This window comes from Narcine bancroftii, chromosome 4 (assembly GCF_036971445.1).
Source record: "Narcine bancroftii isolate sNarBan1 chromosome 4, sNarBan1.hap1, whole genome shotgun sequence".
In the NCBI taxonomy this organism is placed as follows: Eukaryota; Metazoa; Chordata; class Chondrichthyes; order Torpediniformes; family Narcinidae; genus Narcine; species Narcine bancroftii.
This window is the reverse complement of record NC_091472.1, coordinates 261,782,280-261,805,725: the sequence shown is the minus strand read 5'-3', so window position 1 is coordinate 261,805,725 and position 23,446 is coordinate 261,782,280. Positions and strand designations below refer to the sequence as shown.

At 41.7% G+C, this 23,446-nt stretch overlaps 1 protein-coding gene and 1 long non-coding RNA gene across 6 annotated transcripts in view; one reads left to right on the top strand and one right to left on the bottom strand.

The window, feature by feature from the left end:
- The window catches only part of LOC138761908 (uncharacterized), a 230,101-nt gene extending 223,695 nt beyond the window's left edge, over positions 1-6,406 (bottom strand). Inside the window, exon 1 of the long non-coding RNA XR_011356607.1 lies at positions 6,169-6,406. This is a non-coding gene — a long non-coding RNA (uncharacterized lncRNA). The remainder of the gene's footprint in view (positions 1-6,168) is intronic.
- The window catches only part of LOC138761905 (contactin-associated protein-like 5), an 857,011-nt gene that overhangs the window by 362,598 nt on the left and 470,967 nt on the right, over positions 1-23,446 (top strand). For all 5 annotated transcript variants that reach the window (XM_069934856.1, XM_069934855.1, XM_069934854.1 and 2 more), the window contains exon 10: positions 5,551-5,722. In XM_069934856.1, the coding sequence (XP_069790957.1) occupies positions 5,551-5,722 (172 nt within the window). The remainder of the gene's footprint in view (positions 1-5,550; positions 5,723-23,446) is intronic.

Below are 23,446 nucleotides of genomic sequence, written 5' to 3'. Positions count from 1 at the left end.
AAGACTTGGAGCATTTGGGGGGCAGGAAGCATTTTGGTACTTTGACATACCTTGCTATAAGTTGCCTGTTTGTTTGAGGGCTATTGAATAAAGATTGTCCCGATATACATATGCTAGAAACCACCACACTTGAAACACTACCCTCTGTTTCCTTTCCTTCATCCCTGAACTCAATCAATTCTCAGCTTTTCTCTCTTGCCCCCCTCTCCATGTCCACCTATGGCCTATTGGCTATTGGCCGATGTTCCTCCCCCTGCCCTTCTCCCCCTAGCCTTTTATTCAAGTGCCTGTCTGTTTTTTGATGAAAGGCTCAGGCCTGAAACATTGGTTACCCTTTACTTCCTGTAGGTGCTGTAGGACCTGCTGAATTTCTCCAGCTCTTTTGTGTATTGCATGCATTCACTGGATTAGGAAGAGGTAAACTGGAGATTTCATTTTTGTCATTTTCTTTTCAACTTTCCAAATGGTGGGCATATTTAATCTATTAGATGTGATGCAGCTTCAGAGATCCATTATCCGGACTCAATGGCCAGATTAATTATTTCTAATATGAGCTCATTAAAGTTATGCTTTTTTTCAAAAAAGCAAAGTAATGATAGCATAGAGGAGGATCTTTATCCCTGCTGGTTGAAAAGAGCACATTGAGCTAAACCCATTCATCAGCCTATCTATAATATTCCACATAACAACACTTCCAGTTCTCATTGTTATGAGGGTTTTACATTGTGGTGGAAACCACTTGTATATGTAAATACTTTTGACCTTATTATGCTGACCCTGATCTCACTGACTGGCTCATGACTCCTTCCCTTTATTCCCCATAAAGTCTATCATGCCACAACCCTGCCCCCAGTCTGAGCCTGGGTCAGTGTAAGCCAAAAACTCCAGATATGCTGTCCATCTCTAGCTAATAAAAGCCTTCAATTACAATACTTCAGTCTTTTGGTTAATTGATTGTGCATCAATTTTATTAGCTAGAATTTTTGCTTCCTCGGAACATGGACAAGTATCTGAAGTTTGATCACCTAGAACTTGAACCGAGAGAACCCGAGGCGGCCGACAAATTCGCTCTCTGGCACCGCTGCCTCGAAAGATTCTTCGCTACCTCCACAAACACGATCCACGACGACGGGAATAGGTGTCATCTACTACTCACATATATCGGGCACAAGGTCTACCGGATGGTATGGGACTGCTGAATCTACAGAGAACCCATCGACATATTAAAAGACCTGTATAAGGTACAGGTAACCGAGGTCTATACAACTACTGATGAGAGACGCATGCGTGGCTGGCACCCGATCTGACTATGTGAGGCAAAGGTTGCTCAAACAAAAACAATTGAGCTTACCTCAAACCATCAAGCTAGCAAACATCCTGGAAGGGGCCATCCACAACACCGAATTATTCTCCAGCTAGCATGCGGCCACCTCTTGGGGGACACGGATGCTGCCATCTTGGGAGATGGGATGGCAAACCATCCGTTCCAACCTGACGTCTGCTGCCATCAACGCCCCCTCCGACAGGCTACTTCTGTGGGCAGGGCAAGCACCCGAGGAAACGCTGCCGTGCCAAAGACACCACCTGCACCAATTGCAGAAAAAAAGGGACACTTTACAAAGGTCTGTAATTTGGTAAAGCAAAGCCCCAAACCCAGCAGTGCCACGAGCAAGAAGGGACTGCCACTTCTAGGAAACCGGGATGTCTGCTGCACACTACGAAGACCACCGACCACTATGACATCACTTCCATCTCCTCCTTTGTTACTTCCCTCCTGGTGAGCAACAACGAAAGTGCGTGCAAGCTATGGGGGCCACCGTCATGACCGCCATCTTGTTGGATGACCAAAAGACATGGAACCCCTTGGACAACGAGTTGACACTGGCATTGGTAACCCTGGATCATCGCTGACCACTTCAACTCTCCAGCGCCACAATAAGTGTCCAGGTAAATGGCCACCCCACCTCATGCCTCTTTGATAGTGGAAGCATGGAGAGCTTCATTCATCCTAACACAGCACAGCAGTACTCCCTGGAAGTGCAGCCAGTGAAGTTCAGCATCTCCCTGGCCTCGTCAACCAAATTGGCAAAGGTCCGGGAGAGCTGCACAGGAATTCTGATGGACCAAGGCTCTGTTTATACTGACTTTACGCTCTTGGTTCTGCTACAGCTTTGCACACCCGCCATTTTGGGGTTGGACTTTCACTGTAACTTAAAGATCATCACTATGGAGTATGACAGGGCCCACTCTCCCCTCACGGTCTGTCATGAGCAATTTGTGAACCGGGCACTTCCCCCTTCCCATGTGACTGGCCAGCAGCCCCAGGCCACGCCACTATGCATGTGATCTCTCCATGCTCTGGACCCCTCCCCTCCCCTACCCCTGTTTATTAATCTCACCCCTAACTGTAAGTCTGTCGCCACTAAAGGTCTGCGATACAACACTGAGAACAAGGTGTTCATTAAGTCAGAGTTGAGATGCCTCCTCACTGAGGAGGTGATAGAACAAAGTATGAGCCCCTAGAGAACTCAAGTGGTAGTAGCAAAGAGCGGGGAGAAACACCGGATGGTCATAGATTATTCCCAGATCTTCAACAGGTTCACCTGGCTCGATGCCTACCCCTAACCCCACATCGCCAATATGGTGAATCAGATCACACAATGTGGGGTCTTTTCACACAATCAATCTTAAATCGGCATACCACCAGCTCCCCATTTGCCCTGAGTACCGTCAAAACACTGCCTTTCAGACAGATGGCCGGCTGTACCACTTCCTTAGAGTCCCGTTTGGGGTCACGAATGGAGTGTTGGTCTTCCAAAGGGAGATAGACTGGATGGTGGATGAACATGGGTTGCAGGCCAGCTTCCCATTACCTTGACAACATGACTATCTGTAGCTATGACCAGCAGGATCACAACAGGAATCTCCAGAAATGGCTCCACACTGCAAAGTGCCTTAACCTGACGTACAACACAGGGAAGTGTGTTTTCAGTACTTCACCTGGCTATACTAGGCTGCGTTGTGGAGAATTGTGTCATCAGCCACGAACCTGACTGCATGTGCCCACTGTTAGAACTCCCCCTCACTCACTGCCTCAGCGCGCTGAAAAGGTGCCTGGGCTTTTTCTCTTAGTACACACATTGGGTCTCTAACTACGCGGAGAAGGCCCAACCCTCATCAAGGCCTCTGCTTTTCCCGTCAGCAGAATCCCATGAGGCATTCAACCGAATCAAAGCTAACATTGCGAAAGCCATGATGCATGCAGTGGACGAATCCACCCATTCCAGGTGGAGAGTAATGCATCGGACTTCGCCCTGGCCACCACACCTATCCAGGTGGGCAGACCCATAGCATATTTTTCACACCCTCCAGGGCCCCAAGATCCAGCACTCATCCATTGACAAAGAGCACAGGCAATCGTTGAAGTGGTATGGCACTGGAGGCAATATCTTGCCAGTAGTAATCATTTTACCCTGCTGACTGACCAATGGGCACAGCCAAATGGAGCATGAGAATGGCATGGTCTGGAAGGCAGTATTACTGGCCTTAAAATCTGAGAACCTCCCTGTCCCTCACTGGCAACAGGTCCTCCCAGAAGCTCTCCACACTATCTGGTCTCTCCTGTATTCAGCCACCAATGAGACACTTCATGAGAGACTCTTTACATTCCCCAGGAGATCGGCGTCAAGAACGACCCTACCCGCCTGGCTGACGTCCCCTAGGCCAGTACTCCTGTGGAAACATGCAAGGACTCATAAGTTCAACCCACTAGTCAAGAGGGTCCAGCTTCTCCATGCCAACCCACAGTACACCTATGTGGCATTCCCGGACGGTCGTGAAAACATAGTATCCATCCGGGATCTGGTGCAGGTGGGTGCATCTGGACCCACCCTTCCCCCTCCTCCAGCCAACAGTCATGCATCTCTCTCCCAGCCCTACAAAGTCTCAATATCCCACTACCATCCCCCCAACCAACCCACCAACTGGTATGTTTGCGCCCGCCACAGCCAAACATCCTAGCCAGGCTGACTGAGAAGGAACAGCCACAACCGACGGAGGCCACCACACCGCCAGACATACGCCAGTCACAATGCCAGAGGAAGCTGCCACACGTACTGAACTTATGAGGGCATCTGACTGCACCACCCCACCGGAATTCTTAAAAAAGAAGGGGTGAATATGGTGAAACCATGTATATGTAAATACTTTTGACCTTATATGTTGACCCTGCTCTCACTGACCAGTTCGTGACTCCTCCCTTTTTTTCCCCATAAAGGCTCTCATGCCACAATCCTGCCCCCAGTTCAAGCCCAGGTCAGTGTGAGCCAACAACTCAAGGGATGCTGTCCATCTCTAGCTAATAAAAGTCTTCAGTTACAGTACTTCAGTCTTTTGGTTAATTGATCGTGCATCATACATCCACTACCCTTTTAAATCTCCATCAGATATCAAAATTTTCAACAAATCTTTCAACCTTTTAAAATTATTTCTGATGCTGATAATTCCATCAATCTATTCTCCAACTTTTCAGTCACACTCCACTCCTTTACTTGAATCTTTGATCTAGAAGTTTGGCTTGATTTCTTTATTTCATTACTTGACTGGTTTTTCAAGATTTAGATCCACAAAATGTTATAAAGAAGAATGTTTACATCCTTTATCAGCCCACATGTTTACATAGAGATGTGGATTTTAATTCAGAAACCCAGTTGAACTGAATCAATCAATTGTACAAAGCATAAGTAACAAGTATTGTGCCTTATTACAAGTCCAAGGGAACCTTGTGGAACTGTGGATCTTCCACAGCTTTGGAACTTGAGGTTCTTGATGGCAATGTTATTACAGACCTGGGTTTCAACCTGGGTTTGAATCTAGTGCTCTCTGTAATGAGTTTGTACATTCTCCCCTGCCCCTGTGAACCTCCTCCAGGTGCTCCAGTTTCCTCCCACATTCCCAAGACGTAAGGTAGAATGTTAATTGGACATCTGAATGTGTTCCAGCAGCACAAACTCATGGTCTTGAAGGGGCCTTTTGCAGTGCTGTGTCTATAAATTAAATCTCTAAATTCATTGGTTTATTAAATCCAAATAAAAGTGTACTCATAACTTTTCTTCATAAGAACACAAACCGATTCTTGCATTGTTTGTATAAGTGTTTTCTTAGTGGGTGCAATAATTAGATGCTTTAAAGCTGGTGATGTCAAAAATGGAGAAGGTACAGCTCCAGTTACATTTCACTCCAGAAAAGTATTTCAAATGATTGCAGTTATTTTCTTTGCATAATTGGTCCAACAGGCAACATCACAATGCATTCTACTTACAGTCCTTCCATTCAGTGTATTAATCATGATTTTTAATGGCATAATTAAGCATGATTTACTTTTAAATTCTTTGGGCATTCAAAAAAAAGAGAGTTTTCTTTATAGCTTTTGTTGTAGACTGCAGGTGTGAACAATTACTCTTTTGATATTTGACTCTTGTTCCGCATAATCGACTAACCTTTGTTTACTAAGCCCTTAACTAATTTTGATGCATGTGTTGTGTTCTCAAGGTTGCCCTGAAATTGTCAGACATAGTGGATGTTCAAATCCCTTTGGAGCTTTCCATGGCTGCATGCGACACATCTTCATAGACAATCAGCCAGCAGATCTCATCTTGGTGCAACAAGGGATGCAAGGGAATTTCAGTGATATACAAATAGACTTGTGTGGAATCGTAGACAGGTATCTATATTTCATCTTTACTATTAAGAGAATAACATTTTAATTTTTGTAGAGCAAAATAGTCAAGTGAATAGATGTGATATAAATCCCATGAAGTGAAATATCGTCAACCTTCAAAGTAAGTCAGAGATCATTTATGGAACCTGATATGTTAATGAACTCATTGAGAAATCTCTTGCTAGCATGCGTATGTTGAGGTAAGCTCCTGTAAAATGTTGAATGAGATGGTAGAGTGCTGGTTAAGTTCTTGAGGCCTTGAAAGGTCTGATAAACTAGAGGAATGAGTGTAATTTCTACTATGAAAACAAGAATTTGGGTTAAAGCTGAGTTCACCAAATAAATGAGGAATATCAATCTTTCATTGGTAAAAATAAAAGTATCAGGCTGATGGAAGATCACAACTGGTTCAAAAATATTCTTTATAGAAAGATATCAACAAGCCTCACCTTGTTTTGACTGTACGCACAACCCAGGCTCTCAGTTATGTGTTTAACTTCAAACTTGCTGTTCTGAAACGGGTCTTCCCTTGGCATTCAGTTCAAAGGCGTAATTTGCAAGGCATTAAATAACGACCTTGCCGTTTATATCCAAAGCTAATGAATGGAAAGGATCAATAACACTGCATGCGTTCTCTTGTTTGCACTTCCAAAGTGGAAGCTAGCTGGCTCCAACACCTCCTAAATATTAGGTTCTGCAGCCTTAAGCAAAATGAGGATCCGCTGAGAATGTATTGAACAAAATTGGGCCACCTTGATATTTTGTATACATGGCAGGATTCTGAATGTGTTTATATCTAGAGTTATTTTTGTTTTATTGCCAAGAGCCATGTGCTAAGCCTTGAAAAGGGCAGGCAAATTTAAATGTGCCAGAAATTGTTTACCTTCATTAATTTTAACTCGCAAAATACGATATAGTCACTTACACTAATGCAACCCAGAAATGTAAACCAATTGAAGCAAATAACAACTGATTCTAAATTTTCTAAATCTTGTACATAGCAAATAGAAGGAAAAAAGTCATTTTTGTCAGCTTAGAATGTAGAGGAGTATTGGTGTTCCATTATCCTCAACCCCCTGATGTTTGACTTCATTAGTATTGGAATAGAGTTGCTCAACTTCAGAGTCATCTGCATTCTTCATGGAGACAACAGAATAATATTTAAAGCTTAAATGGTATCTATTTTCAATGATTCAAGACTTACCCTGACTGATAGAAAACAAACCCAGCCATTTCAGTCTTACATGATTATTCCAACTTAAATATAATATCTGCCTTGTAAATCTTTCTTGCACTTTCTATATTGTTCTTTTGGTTGTATTTGTGATGTGTCTTTTATTGTAATAAAGAACCTCGGGGCTATCTTAAAACAACTATACTTTATGAGCTAAATTACACACTCCTGACCACGAGAGGGAGTCGTAGATTAGTTGCTTGGAGCTTGGGTTAGATTCAAAATGGATATCTCCACATGGTCGTGTTACAACCTAACCCTAACCCTTACTCAGACTCAACACTTTTCAAAGATAACCCAATTAGAAGCCCCACAACAACACCAATCCCCACAACAGACTCCCTGGGTAAACACACTTATGACAAATTACAGGGACAACCTAACACAGTCCCAAGCTTACCAAGAAACACCCTCAATAACCTTAACCCTAACACTAACCCTAACACCTTACAAATGGCAAAAACGTTTTAATTAATTATTAAAACGGGGGAGATGCGAGGCCAACAGAGGCTAGAAACAGACACAATGTAATGAAAACATGGGCCAGCACAAAGTGGCAGTTCAGAGTGACACAGAACCCCAGAGAGGGGAAACATGTGTACACAAGGGGGATGATTATCCCGCTGCCCGCATATGGACATCTAATCTATGACTCCCTCTCATGGTCAGGAGGATCACTAGCATCCTCTCACTACATTAGTATTCATTTGAATTTAAAGTTCAACATAAATATAAACACAACATCAGCAGCACAAACTTTTTAAGTGTGCAGGTCCTTTTATTTAAAAGATTCAGTCTTTCAGGTGCTTTGATAACACAAGTGGATCACAGGTGCTTGCGTTGGCTCTGCTGGTTCACTACTGTCTAGCGTTGGTATGTTTCCTCTGTTGCTGTGCAAGCAAGATTTTCCGCATTTGTCTGTTCCTGTAGTGTCTCTTGCATTTTCAGCAAGATCTTTCGATCCCTCCTCATTATTTGACCATCCTCTGTTCTGAAAGTGTAGGATTTAGGATTTACTTCCTTCAAAACAATGGCCTTTTTGTCTCAAGTGTTGGAATCTCTGAATCTCTCTGTGTCATGTTGTGCCAGTGGCCCTACGCTTCTTTCTGACTTATCATAGTTTGGTGTTTTGTCTCCATTGCAGATGCTTTTGTTTCCATTCAACATCTCTATTCTTGTTTGGGTCTGCAGAATAGGGAAGTGTGGTATGTGGTCTACATCCCATCAGAAGCTCAGCAAGTGACATGCCTCGTCCAAGTGGCAAAGCTCTGTAACTCAATAGAGCTAGATATGGATCTGAGCCACTGTCTAGTGCTTTCTTGAGCAACTGTTAAATTATGTGAACTCCTTTCTCTGCTTTGTGGATGCAGAGGACTTGAAGTCACATGTCAAAAATCAGACTCTTCAGCAAAGTTGTGGAATTCTCTACAGCTCTAGCATGGTCAATTGTCGCTGCAGACAATTTGAGAAATTCCATGTCTTCAAAGATTTAATTCATTTATTTGATCACACAAGCAGCAGACATATTAGGAATTAACACAATCTCCAGATAGTAAACAGCAAATAATTATTTCCATCCATGTTGAAGAGATCAGTTATTATCATGGGTTCCTTTGTCTGCTTTGCGTTACATTTCAAACAGGTCTCACAGCTGGAAACCAGCCTGTTGATGTCAGCATTTATCTCTGGCCAATAAACAGTAGTTCTGGCCCACTTCTTGCACTTTTCCATTCCAAAGTTCCCCTCATGCACCCTTTTCAGCATCTCTTGTTGTGGTGATTGAGGAATGATAATTCTGCTCTGTCTGAGTAGAAGCCCATTAACAACACTCAGCTCAGCTCTGATGTTGTAGTATGACTGACATTCACTATTAGATCATCATTCATTCAGATTATTAATGACCTTCTATAGAACTATATTCGTTTTTGTTTCTGCTTGGATTTCATGACAGATCCGGAAAGAGATTCTATGATCAGATTCATGTAGAGATCATATCTGTCTCTATGGAACTTCCATTGTCTGCTTCATTCCGTATTGTCCTGGATACTGCATCAGTTAACACAATAAGTTTCCCTGGTTGTACACCCTCTTGACTAGACTTAGGTTTTCACATGCTTTGTCACCCAGCAGTAATTCATGTCCATCTGGGACTACTATAAACCTGAGGGGGTGTTTTTTATCTTTAACTTTCACCTTGAGTTTACATGTACCTTCCATGTCAATGCTCTGTCCATTATAGGCTTTGAGCTGTACAGGATTTGCATGGATATATGGCTTTATCTTCATTACCTTGATGTTGCGTTCACAGATCAAATTGACCTTTGCCCCTGTGTTCCGCTGGAAAGGAATATTTTTACCATTTAAATGCAATGACGCAGTCCACTTTCCCTGCTCGACCATGTTCATGCTTGGCTGTTCAGTGTCTTTTGGTTTATAGTCATTCTGCACTACCATCCCAAATAAAAGTGTATCACTGAGAGCATTTTCTCCATAGTTTGTACAGTTTCACTTCTGTTTTGTTTCCCTTATGAAAAGCATTGCTCTGAATAATGATTATGCCCTTTCCACTTATTACAGACTTTTCCATAGGCCGGCCTCTGTGTTGGTACATGTTGAGTGTTACATCATTTACAAATGAATGACTATCCTTTTTGTTGTTTCCTATATCTTATTTTTGTTTATGTGTGTGTCCAGACATTGTGGCTACAGTTATGCCTTCATTTTCACTGGCCTTTGCACTCTCACCAAAACTTTTTGCATGCTGCAGAGCTATTTCACTGGCATGGCATATTTTCAAAGCTCCAGCTAAGGTAAGTTCTGTCTCTTACTGCAACCACTCTCTCACTTTTTATCAATCATCCTGAACACATTTGATCACAGATCAGTGAATCTTGCAGCGGTCCAAAATTGAATGTTATTGCTTTTAATTTCAAGTCGGTTTAAAAGTATTAAAGCTCTCTCCTTGCAGCTGCATGGGCAAGGAAAATGCATACCTTTCAAATGTTCCATCTTTCTTTGGTGAATAGTGTTCATCAAACATCTTGATAACCTTATTGAACATGCCCTAGTCTTTTGCCTTGGCAAAAACAAATGTATCGTAAACCTTTAGTGCTTGAGGTCCCACCATGGTAAGGAGCAGCGCAATTTTCTGTGCAGCAGGTTTGGTATTGAGTCCAATGGTTTGCAGATACAACATAAATCTTTGAACAGCCTCTACTCATGGTCAACATTTCCAGTCCAATTTACAGCAATAGGAGTCATTACACTCTCCATATCTCTGCTGATAATGACTGATACACACACTGCACACATCCTGGTGTTTCTTCCACTTCTGGTACCATATGATGTTTCTTTTATTGTAATAAAGAAACATGGGTTCTTTAAAACAAATATACTTTATTAGCTATTGAATTTATGACTGTGTGGAGGCATCCATCTTGAATCCAATCCAAGCTCCAATTAACTAGTCTCTGACTCTCTCTGGTGGGCAGGAGGATCATTAGCACTCATCACTACAGTGTTAGCAACAATTTTGTATGGATATTGTCTAACCAAAGCTGTCATTTCTATACTTTTCAAGCATAACAGTTGCTAAGTGAATCCCAGTGATTTGCCTGTTGGCTTATATTCCTGTCTTTGGTGATTTGTGCAACTCAGTCATCTATGCTATATTTCCTTGTGTGGGAATCGTTAAGGAAAGATTTGACAAGGTTTTGGAAATCCTGCATACTTCCTCAAGTAAATTAAAATAAGAGAATCCCAATGGCAGCATTGGAAATGAATGGAGGTCACACGTTTATTGAATTATCAGAGGCTATACAAAGAAAAGAACTGTCATGTAGTGGGCTGTTTAGATAAGAAATGAATGGATATTGTACACGCACTTGCAAATGATTTTCAAAAGGGAATTTAATTAAAGCTTGGGCAAAAAATCATTTTTTGGACCATGAGAAAAGTTAAGACAATGGCATTGATAGTTATTTCAACAAGTTGATTCAGGGCCTATGGAAGAAGTGACATTCTGTTGTGCTATATAATTTTATGAAATTGACTTGGTGAAAAATTACATTCTGTTTTACTGATATGTTGCATAGACTCATTTGGTTTGGCTCCATTTCTCTAATGAATTTTTTCTTAATGTCAGAGGACCTCATCCATTCTACAATCCCCACTATTAACCTTTGATCTATAATTTGAAAGTTTATTTTACAATAAATGTCCATCTTGAAAGTTTATTATATCCTCGTATTTTGTTCTAATCTTCCTCATTTTAACTGTAGTCACCAATCTGATGTCACATACAAATATTGAATTGGCATTTTTGATTTTAATTCAAGTCATTAGTGTCTGTCACTCAAATCCCTCTTAAGCATCACTTATCACCATTGCCATACTGGGCCATTATCCATTATTCCTGCTCACTGCTTTATAACCAATTTGATCTATTCTGTCACCTGTTCCCTGACATTAAAGTCTTTGAATTTAGCCAGTTGTCTACTTCATGAAAATTACCAAAGGATTTTTTTGGAACAATTTATTATCTACTTTGTCTCATCTTTCTGTCATTTTTTTACTGATTTTGCTGAATTTAGAAAATTCAGCAAAACCAATATCATTACCTTCCCTTTTGAAATACACCTTGGCTATACTTTTTAGTTCAGATTTTTCAAGAGAATTTTGGGGAAAAAAAAGATCTTTCTTTCCATTAACAAAAGACTAACAGGCCTGCTGTTGTCAAGATTTATCCTGTAATTCTTTATAAATATTGGATTATGTAGGTTACTGATCTATCTCTGCTACTAATCTCTTTCCCAATGCATCTTTTCTGGCTCTTCTATTTTCATCATGAGTGAGTGCACAGTAGGGCATGATATTGAGAGGATTCAAACTGGAACTACTATTAGATCGAATTTTGATATAAAAAAGAATAATACTGTGGAGTGATGAATTGAAAAAAGGATGTTTTGTCACAGAAGAAATGGAAAAGGAGATAGTAGGACTGATTTTACAAATTGTTTTTTTTAACTGAAAGGGACTAATGTATGTACGTCAGCATTCAATAAGATCTCTATAATGATAAAAGGGTTTCTTCACGGTCATAGTAATACATAATTGGCAATCACCTCTTTCTGTGTATGATCAGGTTCAGAGGGGCTAGAACTGATGAACATTCATTACATTTAAGAAGAGCCCGAGTGGTTTCATTGTTATCACAGCTTGTGTGCATGTGCTGAGCTAATATTGTTCAAATATAAATCTTAAAATATGTGCAAATAGATGTTTTTAATTTGAGGATCAAAATTTAGATTTTAGTAAGGCATTGACAAGACCCCTCATGGTAGGGTAATCCAGAAGGTACAACTGCATGGGAACTGTGGATAATTGATTATTTGGATTCAAAATTGGCTTACCCATAGCAAATAGAAGGGTAGTGGTGTGCCATTCTAGCTGGAGGGCGGTGACCAGTGGGGTTCTGCAGGGTAAGGTTGTGAGATAACTTTTGTTTGTTTACTTTTTTATTTTAATTACTTGGATGAAAACTAGATGGGTTGGTTAGCAAGTTTGCAAATGACAGTAAAATTGGTGGAGCTGTGGACAGTGTAGAGGGCTAATAAAGATAGCCAGTATTTCTGTTCCAGATATTAACAGAGAAATGGAAGATGGTGTTCAATCTGGACAAGTATAAGGTACTTTGGAAAGTCCAATGTAAGGCTGACATATATATTATCTAGGAAGATGCTCAGAGGAATCTGAGAATTCATATTCATAGATCCTTGAAAGTGGCCACACAAGTTGATAGAGTGATTAAAAACAGCCCATGGTATACTTGGCTACATTGAGTATAAAAGTAAGGAAGTTACTTTGCTGCTATATTAAACTTTGATTCTCTTGCACTTGGAGTATTGTTTATTGATAAACTCTGGAAGATTTACTCACATGTAACAAATGGGAAATGAAACGGTGGAGAATTTTGTTTCTGGTCCTAAATGGCTAACGTAGTTGGTTTATCACCGCTTTTACCTCCTGCCCATTCCGTTGCTTTAATACTTAAGCATTTGCACATCTTCAGACATATTCACTCCCTGTAACTTTGAAACTAGTCCAGTGATTAATGGTTAATTGCAGGCTTCATTGTAAGGAGGGCCTAGATAGATTGGGACTTTGTTTTAACCTTGGATTAAAGGAGATTGAGGGAAGGTAAAGGTTCCATTATTGTCACGTAGTACTACATTTAGAATGTAACATGCATGAATTTCTTTAAATTTGACTACCGTAAGGAAGACAGAGAGTTACCACTTTGTCCAGTGCCCCTCATAGCAATGAGGCCCCAGCTAAGAATGACTCACAGCCCCTGATTCACAAGACCAGTGCTCCAACCACTGGGCTATCAGAGCCTCTGGGTCTGTGTGGTGCGCTGTTAGCCAGAATCAGGCACATACAAGGTAAAGACTGTACAACAGGCTTTAATCCACAAAGACTTCCACAGATCCAGGCTGGCTGTATCTGCAGTAACTCTGAGTGAGTTTCGGGAGGCCGGCGCAGGCTTATATCCCGGAGGGTGATTGACACCCGACCGGGTGGAGCTTGATCCCTTCAGTGCGACTGATTGACAGCCAGCCAGGTGTTGTCCTGTCCCCTTACACTCTTGCAGGTACAGAGGTTGTCCCCTGCAGAATGGCCAGGGGTGTACCACTTTATTGAGACAGATTTATGAAATGCAGAGGTAAGGTTAATGGCCAAATTTTTATCCCCAGGTAGGGGAATCTAAAATTAGAGACCATAAGTATAATAATGAAATGGGAAGGATTTAAAGGAGAACCAAGGGGCTATTTTTCCACACAGAGTGTGTTGGGAACTTAATTGAGCTGCCAGAGGAAGGAATGATCACAATGTTTCAAAGACCTTTGCCTATATCCCTCTAAACCTTCCTATCTATGTACAAAGTGATGGCAGATGGGACTGTCTCAGGTAGACAACTGAGTTAGCACACACAATTTGAGCCAAATGGCTGGTTTCAGTGCTCTGAACTTCCATTATTCTGTTTACGCTGGAGAAATTTTGATTCTTCACAGTAGAACAATGAAGGCTGAGAGGTGCATGTGACCAGTTTAGTCATGATGAATAGAGGGAGGCAGTTCCCAGGGGTGAGCATTTCAAAGACCAGAGAGAATGATTTAATAATATGAGCAAATAGTAAAAAAGGAATTGAAAGGAGTAGCATTTCTATCCAGAATATGAGTATGATCTAGATCACATCTTATACAGGGTTGGTGGAAACAGAAATGATGACGACTTGGATTTGATGTTGGGGCTTTGTAAGAGATTGATGAGATCTCATTTGGAGTATTGTGAGCAGTTTTGTCAAGTTGAGTCAAGTTAATTTTATTATCATCTGATTTCACAAGCACAACTCGATGAAATAACATTCTCTGGTCCTCAGATGGCTAGTTTGAGCAGTTCCTTTGATCATTCTGCAATGTCACTGCCCATGGGAAGAGGTTGTTTATTAGCCTTGTGGTGCTGGATCTAATACTCCTTATTTTAGACTCCTCATTTAAGGAAGGAGAGGGTTCAAAGGATGAGCTCAAGGATGATTCTCAGAATTAAAGGGTTATCAAATGAGGAGCATTTGTTAGCTCTTGTCTGCCTCATTGGAATTTAGGAAAATTCAATGGTGGGATCTCATTGAAAGTTTTTGAATGTTGAAAGGTATGGACAGAGTAGACATAGAAAGGTTTATCGCATGGTGAGTCTAGGACAATAGAGCACAACTTCAGGATTGAAGGGTGTCTGCTTAGAACAGGGGAGCATAGGAGTTTCTTCAACCAGCATATGAGGCAGAAATTGATAGGTTGTAGTAGAGCTCTTGGGGCAGCATGGTTGGTGTAGTGGTTAGCACAATGCTGTTACAGAGCCAGTGATCAAGACTGGGGTTCAAGTCCTGTGCTGTCTGTAAGGAATTTTAATGTTCTCCCCACGTCTGCGGGGATTTTCCCCAAAGGCTCCAGTTTGCTCCCACCATTCAAAATGTACCAGGGGTTGTATGTTGTAATTGGGTGACATGGGCTCATGGGCTGAAATGCCCTGTTACCATGCTGTGTGTTTAAATTTAAATTTAAAGTGTGATTACCCAGAGCATCAAGGTTATGGGGAGTGGGACTAATCATGATTAATGACAGGGCAAACTCGGTGGATTGATTAGCTTATATCTGCTCCTATGTTTTATGGTCTTTTAAGAAGAAATTTAACGGGAACATTAATTTGCAACATTAGAAGGGAAGAGCAGGGGACTGAGAGTAGGGGTTTACAAATTGGATTGCAACATGAGTTTAACTTGCCAATTTGGCAGGTCAATTAGTGGGTAGAAATTTTGAAAAAACCTACCCTGGTAGGTAAACCACCTTGGAGGTGGATTGCCAACTCGTGTTTATAGCTGCTGCTGCTCAATTTGTAAGTAATCATGGCTGCCCGGGTAGACAATGACATCAGCATTTGTGTGAAATGGCTGTCTTCCTTACCCATAATTCCTCATGCTGCTGGAATGCCAGAGTGGTTCCAGCAGTGTGGGGGATTATGGGTAAGAAGGGCAGCTATTGCTTCTGTCCACACTCCGCTCCCTGCCGGCCCACTCCACTCCGACGGAGTTGGCCTGCTGGCCCGATTGCATTCTCCCCCTCGGTCCCAACAGCATTCCATCCCTGGCCTCGACAGTGTTCCGACTCCCCGCTCGCCCCTATCCCACCCCAATTCTGCGCCCACCCCAGCCACTTACCCTTTGGAGGCCAACAAAGGGAACGGGATTCCCTGTGGAACCTCTGACAATGCGGTGAGCACGTGACATATCACTCACCATGTCACCGAAATGGTGGGAGTCCCCTTAAATTGCCCGGTCGCCATTCAACTGGGCAATTTAGGGTCCAGTGTGTAAGGAGCTCGCTACACTAGAGCAATACGTGGGTTCTTGTGACAGTTTGGTCAACTAGAAGCTGGCACATATTTGCTTAGAAAAGTGGTCGATTCCTCTTTCTAACAGTATAGTTATTCTTTTCGTATTTGATGATGTTTATCACCTGCAGACAATCATTGTACTTAAAGATGGGAATTTATTTTATTTTATAAACATTTCTTTTCAGATTCCATGTGTCATGAAAATGCTGCTTGAAAAGTAAAGAAGTAATGTGCATAAAAACATATTCATGGTGTTGCCCAGGAGGAATAAACATGCCTTATTTGAGTTGGCTGCAATTCTATTTGCTTTTGCTCCTAATTCTAGAGAGATTTGTTTAAATTCAGCCTTTGGGGATAGATTTATGTGAACTCTTAATGGGTTAAGGGTCAATGGTGAATTGATTTCTGCTCAGTCTCTGAAGAGTCAGTTCTACTCCTTGTAACTGCCCTTATTGTGGCACCTAATTAATCACCAATAGCCTGGAGATGTCCAGGAATAATTGGGGGAAAGAATAGTAAATCTAGTACACTAAATGGGAAGAAGAGTTGACACTGGAATCTTAGGGAAAAAATAGGAAAATTTGTTGAGTGACTAAAAAATGTATATTTTTTTTAAATTTCAGGTTTAATCGAGTAAGTAATATCATATGGGATGAGCTTTATTCTTTGCTTTGCTTTGTTACCAAAAATCTGTTTGAGGATCAGGCTGCACGAAAAAGGTTGATACGGTGCTGTGAAAGTTTCCCTTTCCTGAAAAGAGATGCAATTTATGCATAAATAAGGAAAGATCACCATTTATCAATGCCTATCTTAAGCTCTTGTTTTTCAACTCCTGTCTCATTTGGTAATCCAACCTCTCATGTATCTTTGCTCAACTTAATTAGAAACTCTTAATCATTCTTTAATTTAGTTGCTCTCGAGTAACAGCCATGCCTTCCACTTTCATTCCCGCTAAACTGTCCCTCTTCAATTTTCAACTTTAAATTTAAGTTTTTAATCATCTGACTGTATACATCCACACAAAACAGTGCTTCTCCACACCATGGTGTACACACATGCACACACTATATGGGAAGACTATAATCATATGTATATATGTAGATATAATTTATAAATATATATATCAGGAAGAAATGATTTCCCAGCCTGGCAGTCCTGATTTTGATGCTCCACAATGTTTCTTAAATTCTACTGTCTATAAATTCAACCCGTTTTTAGCACTAAATCTGCTTGCTGGGCCATTGACAAGTTGCAGGATACCTTAGAAGTGCTTTCCAGACAGCATCTTCGTAGGCAGATGAGAAAACATTTGTTTGAATCTGGAGCAAAACTGCTGGATGTACCCAATGGGTCAGGCAGCATCTGTGTGGAAGGAAATGTTTGGGTCAATCCCTGTATCAAGTCTGAAAGTATAGAGGGAACATAGCTAGAATAAAGGGGTGAGAAGGAGAGGCGAGAGGACAGGAGGGGTGACCGGTAGGTGGTATCAGGTGGGTGAGGGGGAGGGATGGTCTTATTTTGAGATTGAGGGTGGAAGGTGTACTCAATTACTGGTTTTCTGAAGAGGGTGCCCAAAATAATTGATGACCCCTTCCATCCTGCACACAGCATCTTTCAGCTGCTCCCGTCAGGAAAGAGATACAGGAGGATCAGAGGCAGTGCCGCCAGGCTGAGGATCAGCTTCTTCCCATGGGTAGTAAGAACGCTGAACGACCAAAGGAACTGCTCACACTAGCCATCTGAAAGTCTCATATTAATGAAACAATATTTATCTATTTATTTGTGTAGATGAATACTTATCCTGCATATGAATTGTTTATCTGTATATGTGTTATGCCTGGTTGTGTGTCTGTGTGTTTTGCACTGAGTGCTGTTTCATCAAGTTATATTTATACAATCAGATGACAATTAAAATTGACGACTCAAATGACAATACATTTAATGCCACCAAATTTAGAAGGGGCTATTCTTTTGCTAAATTTTCCTTCATCTTTCCAAACATCTCTTTTAGTAGTTAAATTTTCATCAAATCTTCCCAGGGTATTTTGGGACATCAGTGTAATTCAAATTGGTTCTCCTACCTTTGAATGTCAATGAGGTAGCATGGAAAAAAAGTGGATTTGCATGTTAAGTACAAATATCTCTACCCAGCACCCAAAAGTGGTTTTGCAGGCATACTGAAGGTGCCTTATTGTGAATGAGGATCAAAACTGAGGCCTTGACCATTCTCTTCACTAAGTTATAGTCCATTTTTCTTGTAATTTACTAAAAAAATACTTTCATTTTCAATAAGAATATTGCTTTCTTAAAAACCTCATGATTTCTTGACATTCTCCCGGGCTACTTCTTCAAGTACCTGGAAGTTTCTTCCACAATAATTGTTGCAATTGGAATGTCATTTTGATTGTACAAAAGGTCCCTTGCAGCATCTTATTCATGGGCATACAAGATATTTAAGGTGATAACTATCCCTAGTAATCATACTCATTTTAATCACCAGCAGACAATACACTAATTCAGTAAATTCCACATTATCCAGAATTCAAGCAACTGGCAAAAAAAATCACATAAATTAAATAGGTTGTGTCGACCCACTTACTAGCAAGTGAACCGACTCCTAAAAATGCAGACATGCTGTGGAAAACATGGGAAATTGACCTGCATCCATCACAGGTTTTTAACTGGGATGATGACATCATTTATGACATAATTTCCTGTGTATGTGACAGAAGCTGAGATGTATATAAGCCAAGTATGGAAGACTGTAGGTGTCAGTTTTGCACTAGACTCCACAGTGTGTACATCAACTTCCCTGTGTATACATCAACTTGACAATGTGTATTCTGATGTCTGTAATAGCTCAGTATAAAATACTTTGCTACAAGGTTAAAAAAAAACAAAAGTTTAAATTTGGTTCTCTCTTGTGAAATGTAGTCATTTCACCAATTACACAGTACCCAATCTCAAGCAACTGGAAAATTCACTTATCTGGCATATACCAATCCCCATAGGTGCTGATTACCATGGGTTTTTACTGTATTATTATCTTTGTGCTCCATTTCCTTGTGCAGCTCAAAGCTGCACCTCAAACCTGCTGTGATCATTTATGTGCTTCATAGATTTGCCTTATCAAGCAGCATGAGGTCATGGAGTTTTACAGCACAGAAAGAGGCCATTTGACCCATCTTGACCATACTACCCAAGTTGTCCCTATTGTCCTGCATTTGGCCCATAAGTGAAATCATCCAGCAAATGGTGAACTGCTGGAGGAAATCAATGGGCTAGGCAGCATGAATGGGTAGAAATTAATATTTTAGGCCAGGACTCTTTATGGAGGATAAAATGGAGATACCAACTATATCAAGGGGTAGAAAAAATGGAGAGGGCTGATAGGGTATTGGAAAAGTGCGAAAGGGGTAGAGACAAGTTGAGGGAGAGTCCACAGAGAGGGGAGGAAGATGAGCCATAAAAGCCAGAAAATTGAGAACAGACATAGTTAAAGAAGAGGTGGAAACTGTGGAACCAGATGAAGGTGGTGGTTACCTAAAGTTAGAAAAAAGGTCTCAACCTGAAATTTTGACCGACCATTTCTTCACATTGATGCTGCCTGAACCACTGAGAAAATCAAGCTGTTCACTGTTCAAGATTCCAATATCAATAATTTTTGTGTTTTTCTATGCATGTGTTTTCAATAATCCCAACACTTCTAGTGCTTTACTGTAATATACTCATGTATAGTCAAGTTTGGGGTCAAATTTTTAGGGTAATATTTAGGGGTGACTATTACACACATTCTACTTTTGACTGCAATAAGTACCTGTGTTGTTCAAAGTATCGGGTGGCTGGGACTGGGTGGAAGGTGGCAGAGCAAGGATGGGATGGCAGCCAAGTCAAAGATGCTAGGTCAGAACATCGGGAGCTCCAGTGGCTAATTGGCAAAGGAGAGGATCCACGGTCGAGACGTCAGGAGCTCCAGTGGAGGAACAGCTGGGGCCAAGGCAGGAGGTGGTGGTCAGCGTATTGGAAGCTTGGATGGGCAGATGCCCAGGGCGATGATCTGCAGATGGAGCATTGGGAGTTTAGATGGACATGTGGCTGAGGCAATGATCCATGATTGGGAGCTCCAATGGGTAGGCGGGCAGAGCCTTGGTGAGAGACAGTGGTTTGGGCGGTTGGGAGCTTGGATGGTCAGGTGACCAAGGCAAGCATCTGCAGGCAAGGCATCAACAGCTCCATTAGCGGGCGGTCAAGATGAGGGTTAGTGGTTGGGGCATCTGGAACTCAGATGTGCAGACAACCAGGGCAAGAATCCATGGTTGTGGAGTTGGGAACTCTGGTAAATGAGTGGCCAGGATGAGGGTTCGCAGTTGGGGAGTCTAGAGCTCCGATGGGTCGATGGCAGGGTCCCAGGTGAAAGCTCGCAGTCGGGGCATTGGTCGATCTAGTGGGCGGGCAGCCAAGGCGACGGTTGGCATTAGGAGAGTCGGGAGCTCAGATAGGTGGATGGTCAGGGTCTAGGTGAGAGTCCATGGTCAAGGTTTTGGGAAATCCAGTGGTGCACAGCCAGGGCCTAGGTGAGAGATGGTGGCTGGAGCATTAGGAACTCTGGTGGGTAGTTGGCCGGGGCAAAAATTAGGGGGTTGACTTAATACTTCTTTTCTTTCTTTGGCTTTATGGAGGGGTATGTCCACGTCTGCTGCAGGTTCGTTGGTGACTGACAAGTCCGATGCAGGACAGGCAGGCACGGTTGCAGCGGTTGCAAGGGAAAATTGGTTGGTTGGGGTTGGATGTTGGGTTTTTCCTCTTTTGTCAGTGAGGTGGGCTCTGCGGTCTTCTTCAAAGGAGGTTGCTGCCCACCAAACTGTGAGGTGCCAAGATGCACGGTTGGAGGCAATATCAGCCCACTGGCGGTGGTCAATGTGACAGGCACCAAGAGATTTCTTTAAACAGTCCTTGTACCTCTTCTTTGGTGCACCTCTGTCTCGGTGGCCAGTGGAGAGCTATTACACAGGTATATAGGGTAATTTTTCACTATTTTCTTGGCCAGTCTAAAATATGTGCTTATTCGCATCTTGCAAAGTTCTCCCAAAATGCGAAAAATTACCAACATAGTCACAGAATATACTGACTCTTGCGCACGCAACATGCTGAACTCAGAGTGTATGTATTTATCCAAAGTTTCTTCTCCAACAGCTTTATGGCTAAATATTTTTACACAACATTGTTGGACCCAGGAGGTAAGTTGGTTGTATTATACAATCGTACATGGAGTCGAGACTTGAAGTAGCATTCATTGTTCAAGACAATTATTTACTATATTTAACAGAGCATGTTGTCTTGACATGGTGACATCGGAGTTGTGAGCTTGTCAATGACATCCAGATTATCACCAGAACATTTGTGACTACACTTCTAATAAATTCCTCCTTCAGCTGTGTTATGCCTTGGGGTTCCCCATAGATAATTTAAAGCCCCTTTCACACTTGCAAGTGGTACCAGGAGTTAATGGCCAAACGGCCTTTAAAATGTCTAGTGTGAAAGGAAAATCTCAACACTGGCGTCAGATGACATCATCTCACGACGGGGATTGATGGCCTCAACCCCTCGTACAATCCCCGGCTCCTGTAGATGTCGGTTTTGCAATCATTCAAGTGTAGAATGGGCGACTGCATTGTGGGATTGAAATGACCCAGGTTTTGCCTGAATGCAGGAACGTGAAGGAAAAAAAGATTAAAATGAAGGTATAAACTTTGCTGTGGGAAAGTTGCAGCTGGAGAGAGAGAAGAAATAATTAGCAATAAATAGCAATAGGAGACAATTTTTAAACAGTGTGGGAAATTTGGTAGCGCTAAAGATCACAATTTATAAAGAGCTTGGTTAAAAGTGATGGTGGACCTGACTTCCCAGAATGCTGTGCAGTAGAGAAACTGTCCATGAGTGCTCAGTGCATGCAGCCATGCATACAGCCTTTTCTCTGCTGCACGGAATTCTGGAAGGGCAGGTCCACCATCACTTTTTTCCAACGGTATTTATAAATTGTACGCGATAGCACTATCAACTTTCCCATGCTGTATAAATTGTGTTATAGCGTTACCAACTTTCCCACACTGTGTAAAAATTGTCCACTATTGCTATTTATTGCTAGCTCTTTCCCATAGTCCCTTATGAAGGTTTGTATAGGTTGGCACAACAACAGGGGCTGAGAAGCTTATACTGTGCTGTACATAAAGCTTAATTATGTTATAATTAGGGATGATTACTGTTGTTCAAATATAAGATCCTAATACATAGAACAGGATTTAGAGCAGGTCCACCATTGCTCGATGTGTCATGACATCACCAGTAGAAGATAGAATAGTCGTAACCCTGGGGATGGCTCCTTGCAAGTATGAATGCATTCCATGTCCCAGTTAGGAGTGGTCAAGTGTGAAAGACAAACCCCCATTCCTATCCAGGGATACTGAATGACCAATTTAGTGGGAGGCAAGTGTGAAAGGGGCTTAAGTCATTCTTCTTTGCTGTGGAGTGATAGGGGATGGAGAAAATCTAAATGAACCATGAAGTACTATACTACATGTGCCTTAAATGTATCTAATTTCACTTTATCTGCATTCCCATCAATTCCCCTCTCATTCTAGCATTCACCTACAGACTCAGGACAATTTAGTGTGTGTAGTTTACCAACCTGCAGATCTTTGGAATACCGGAGGAATCCTGAGCCTCCAGCAGAATAAATCTGATCACAGGGACAATGTGTGATCTCCACACAGACAGCACTAGACCCAAATTGAACCTGGGTGACTGGAGCTGTGAGTCAGTAGCCTAACTAATGCTACCCAAGATGGCTGACTTATTATTATTTTTATCTTACTATTATTTTAGACACATAATATTAACTCATCCCTGGCCATTTCTTTCAATTTTATCAGTTATCAGCTTTCATATGTTTCAAAATAGTGTAACTTCCATTCTCCACCATCTCCTTTTTGACCTGCACCACAGATCAATGGAACTCTTCATCTCCTCAACATTGCACCTGACGTGACACAACCCACATCTTTCATCAAATTTATCTACTTGCCGTAATCTCCTCCTGTTCTGATCTCTGTTCACAAATGATTGCCATTGGCCATCATCAGCACTCTTCCAATCAGTGGTCATTCAGCCTCTTCCATTATTTCATCCTCCTTCCCTCCACTGGGATGCTGGAGTGGTATCCAGACTCCCCTCTCCCTTGGCATCTTGCCACAAATTCTCAACCACCAATCAAACCTCTTCCCTTGCTTTCAGCCCACCAAGCCTCCCTTACTCTCATCGATGACATTAGTGCCCCCATAATCATGTTTTTTTTTAAATCAACTCCCTGTTGTGGATCTACAAAGGAGTTTATCTCTTGGTGTGACACTGGCCTCACCGCAAGTTCGCATTAGCCAAGGATTCAATAACAAAAAGAACAATATCATTCTTTGCTATTAAAGGGGTGTAGTGATGGTTCACCAAACTGATTCCTAAGAAGGCAGGGCTGAAATATGAAGAAAGACTTT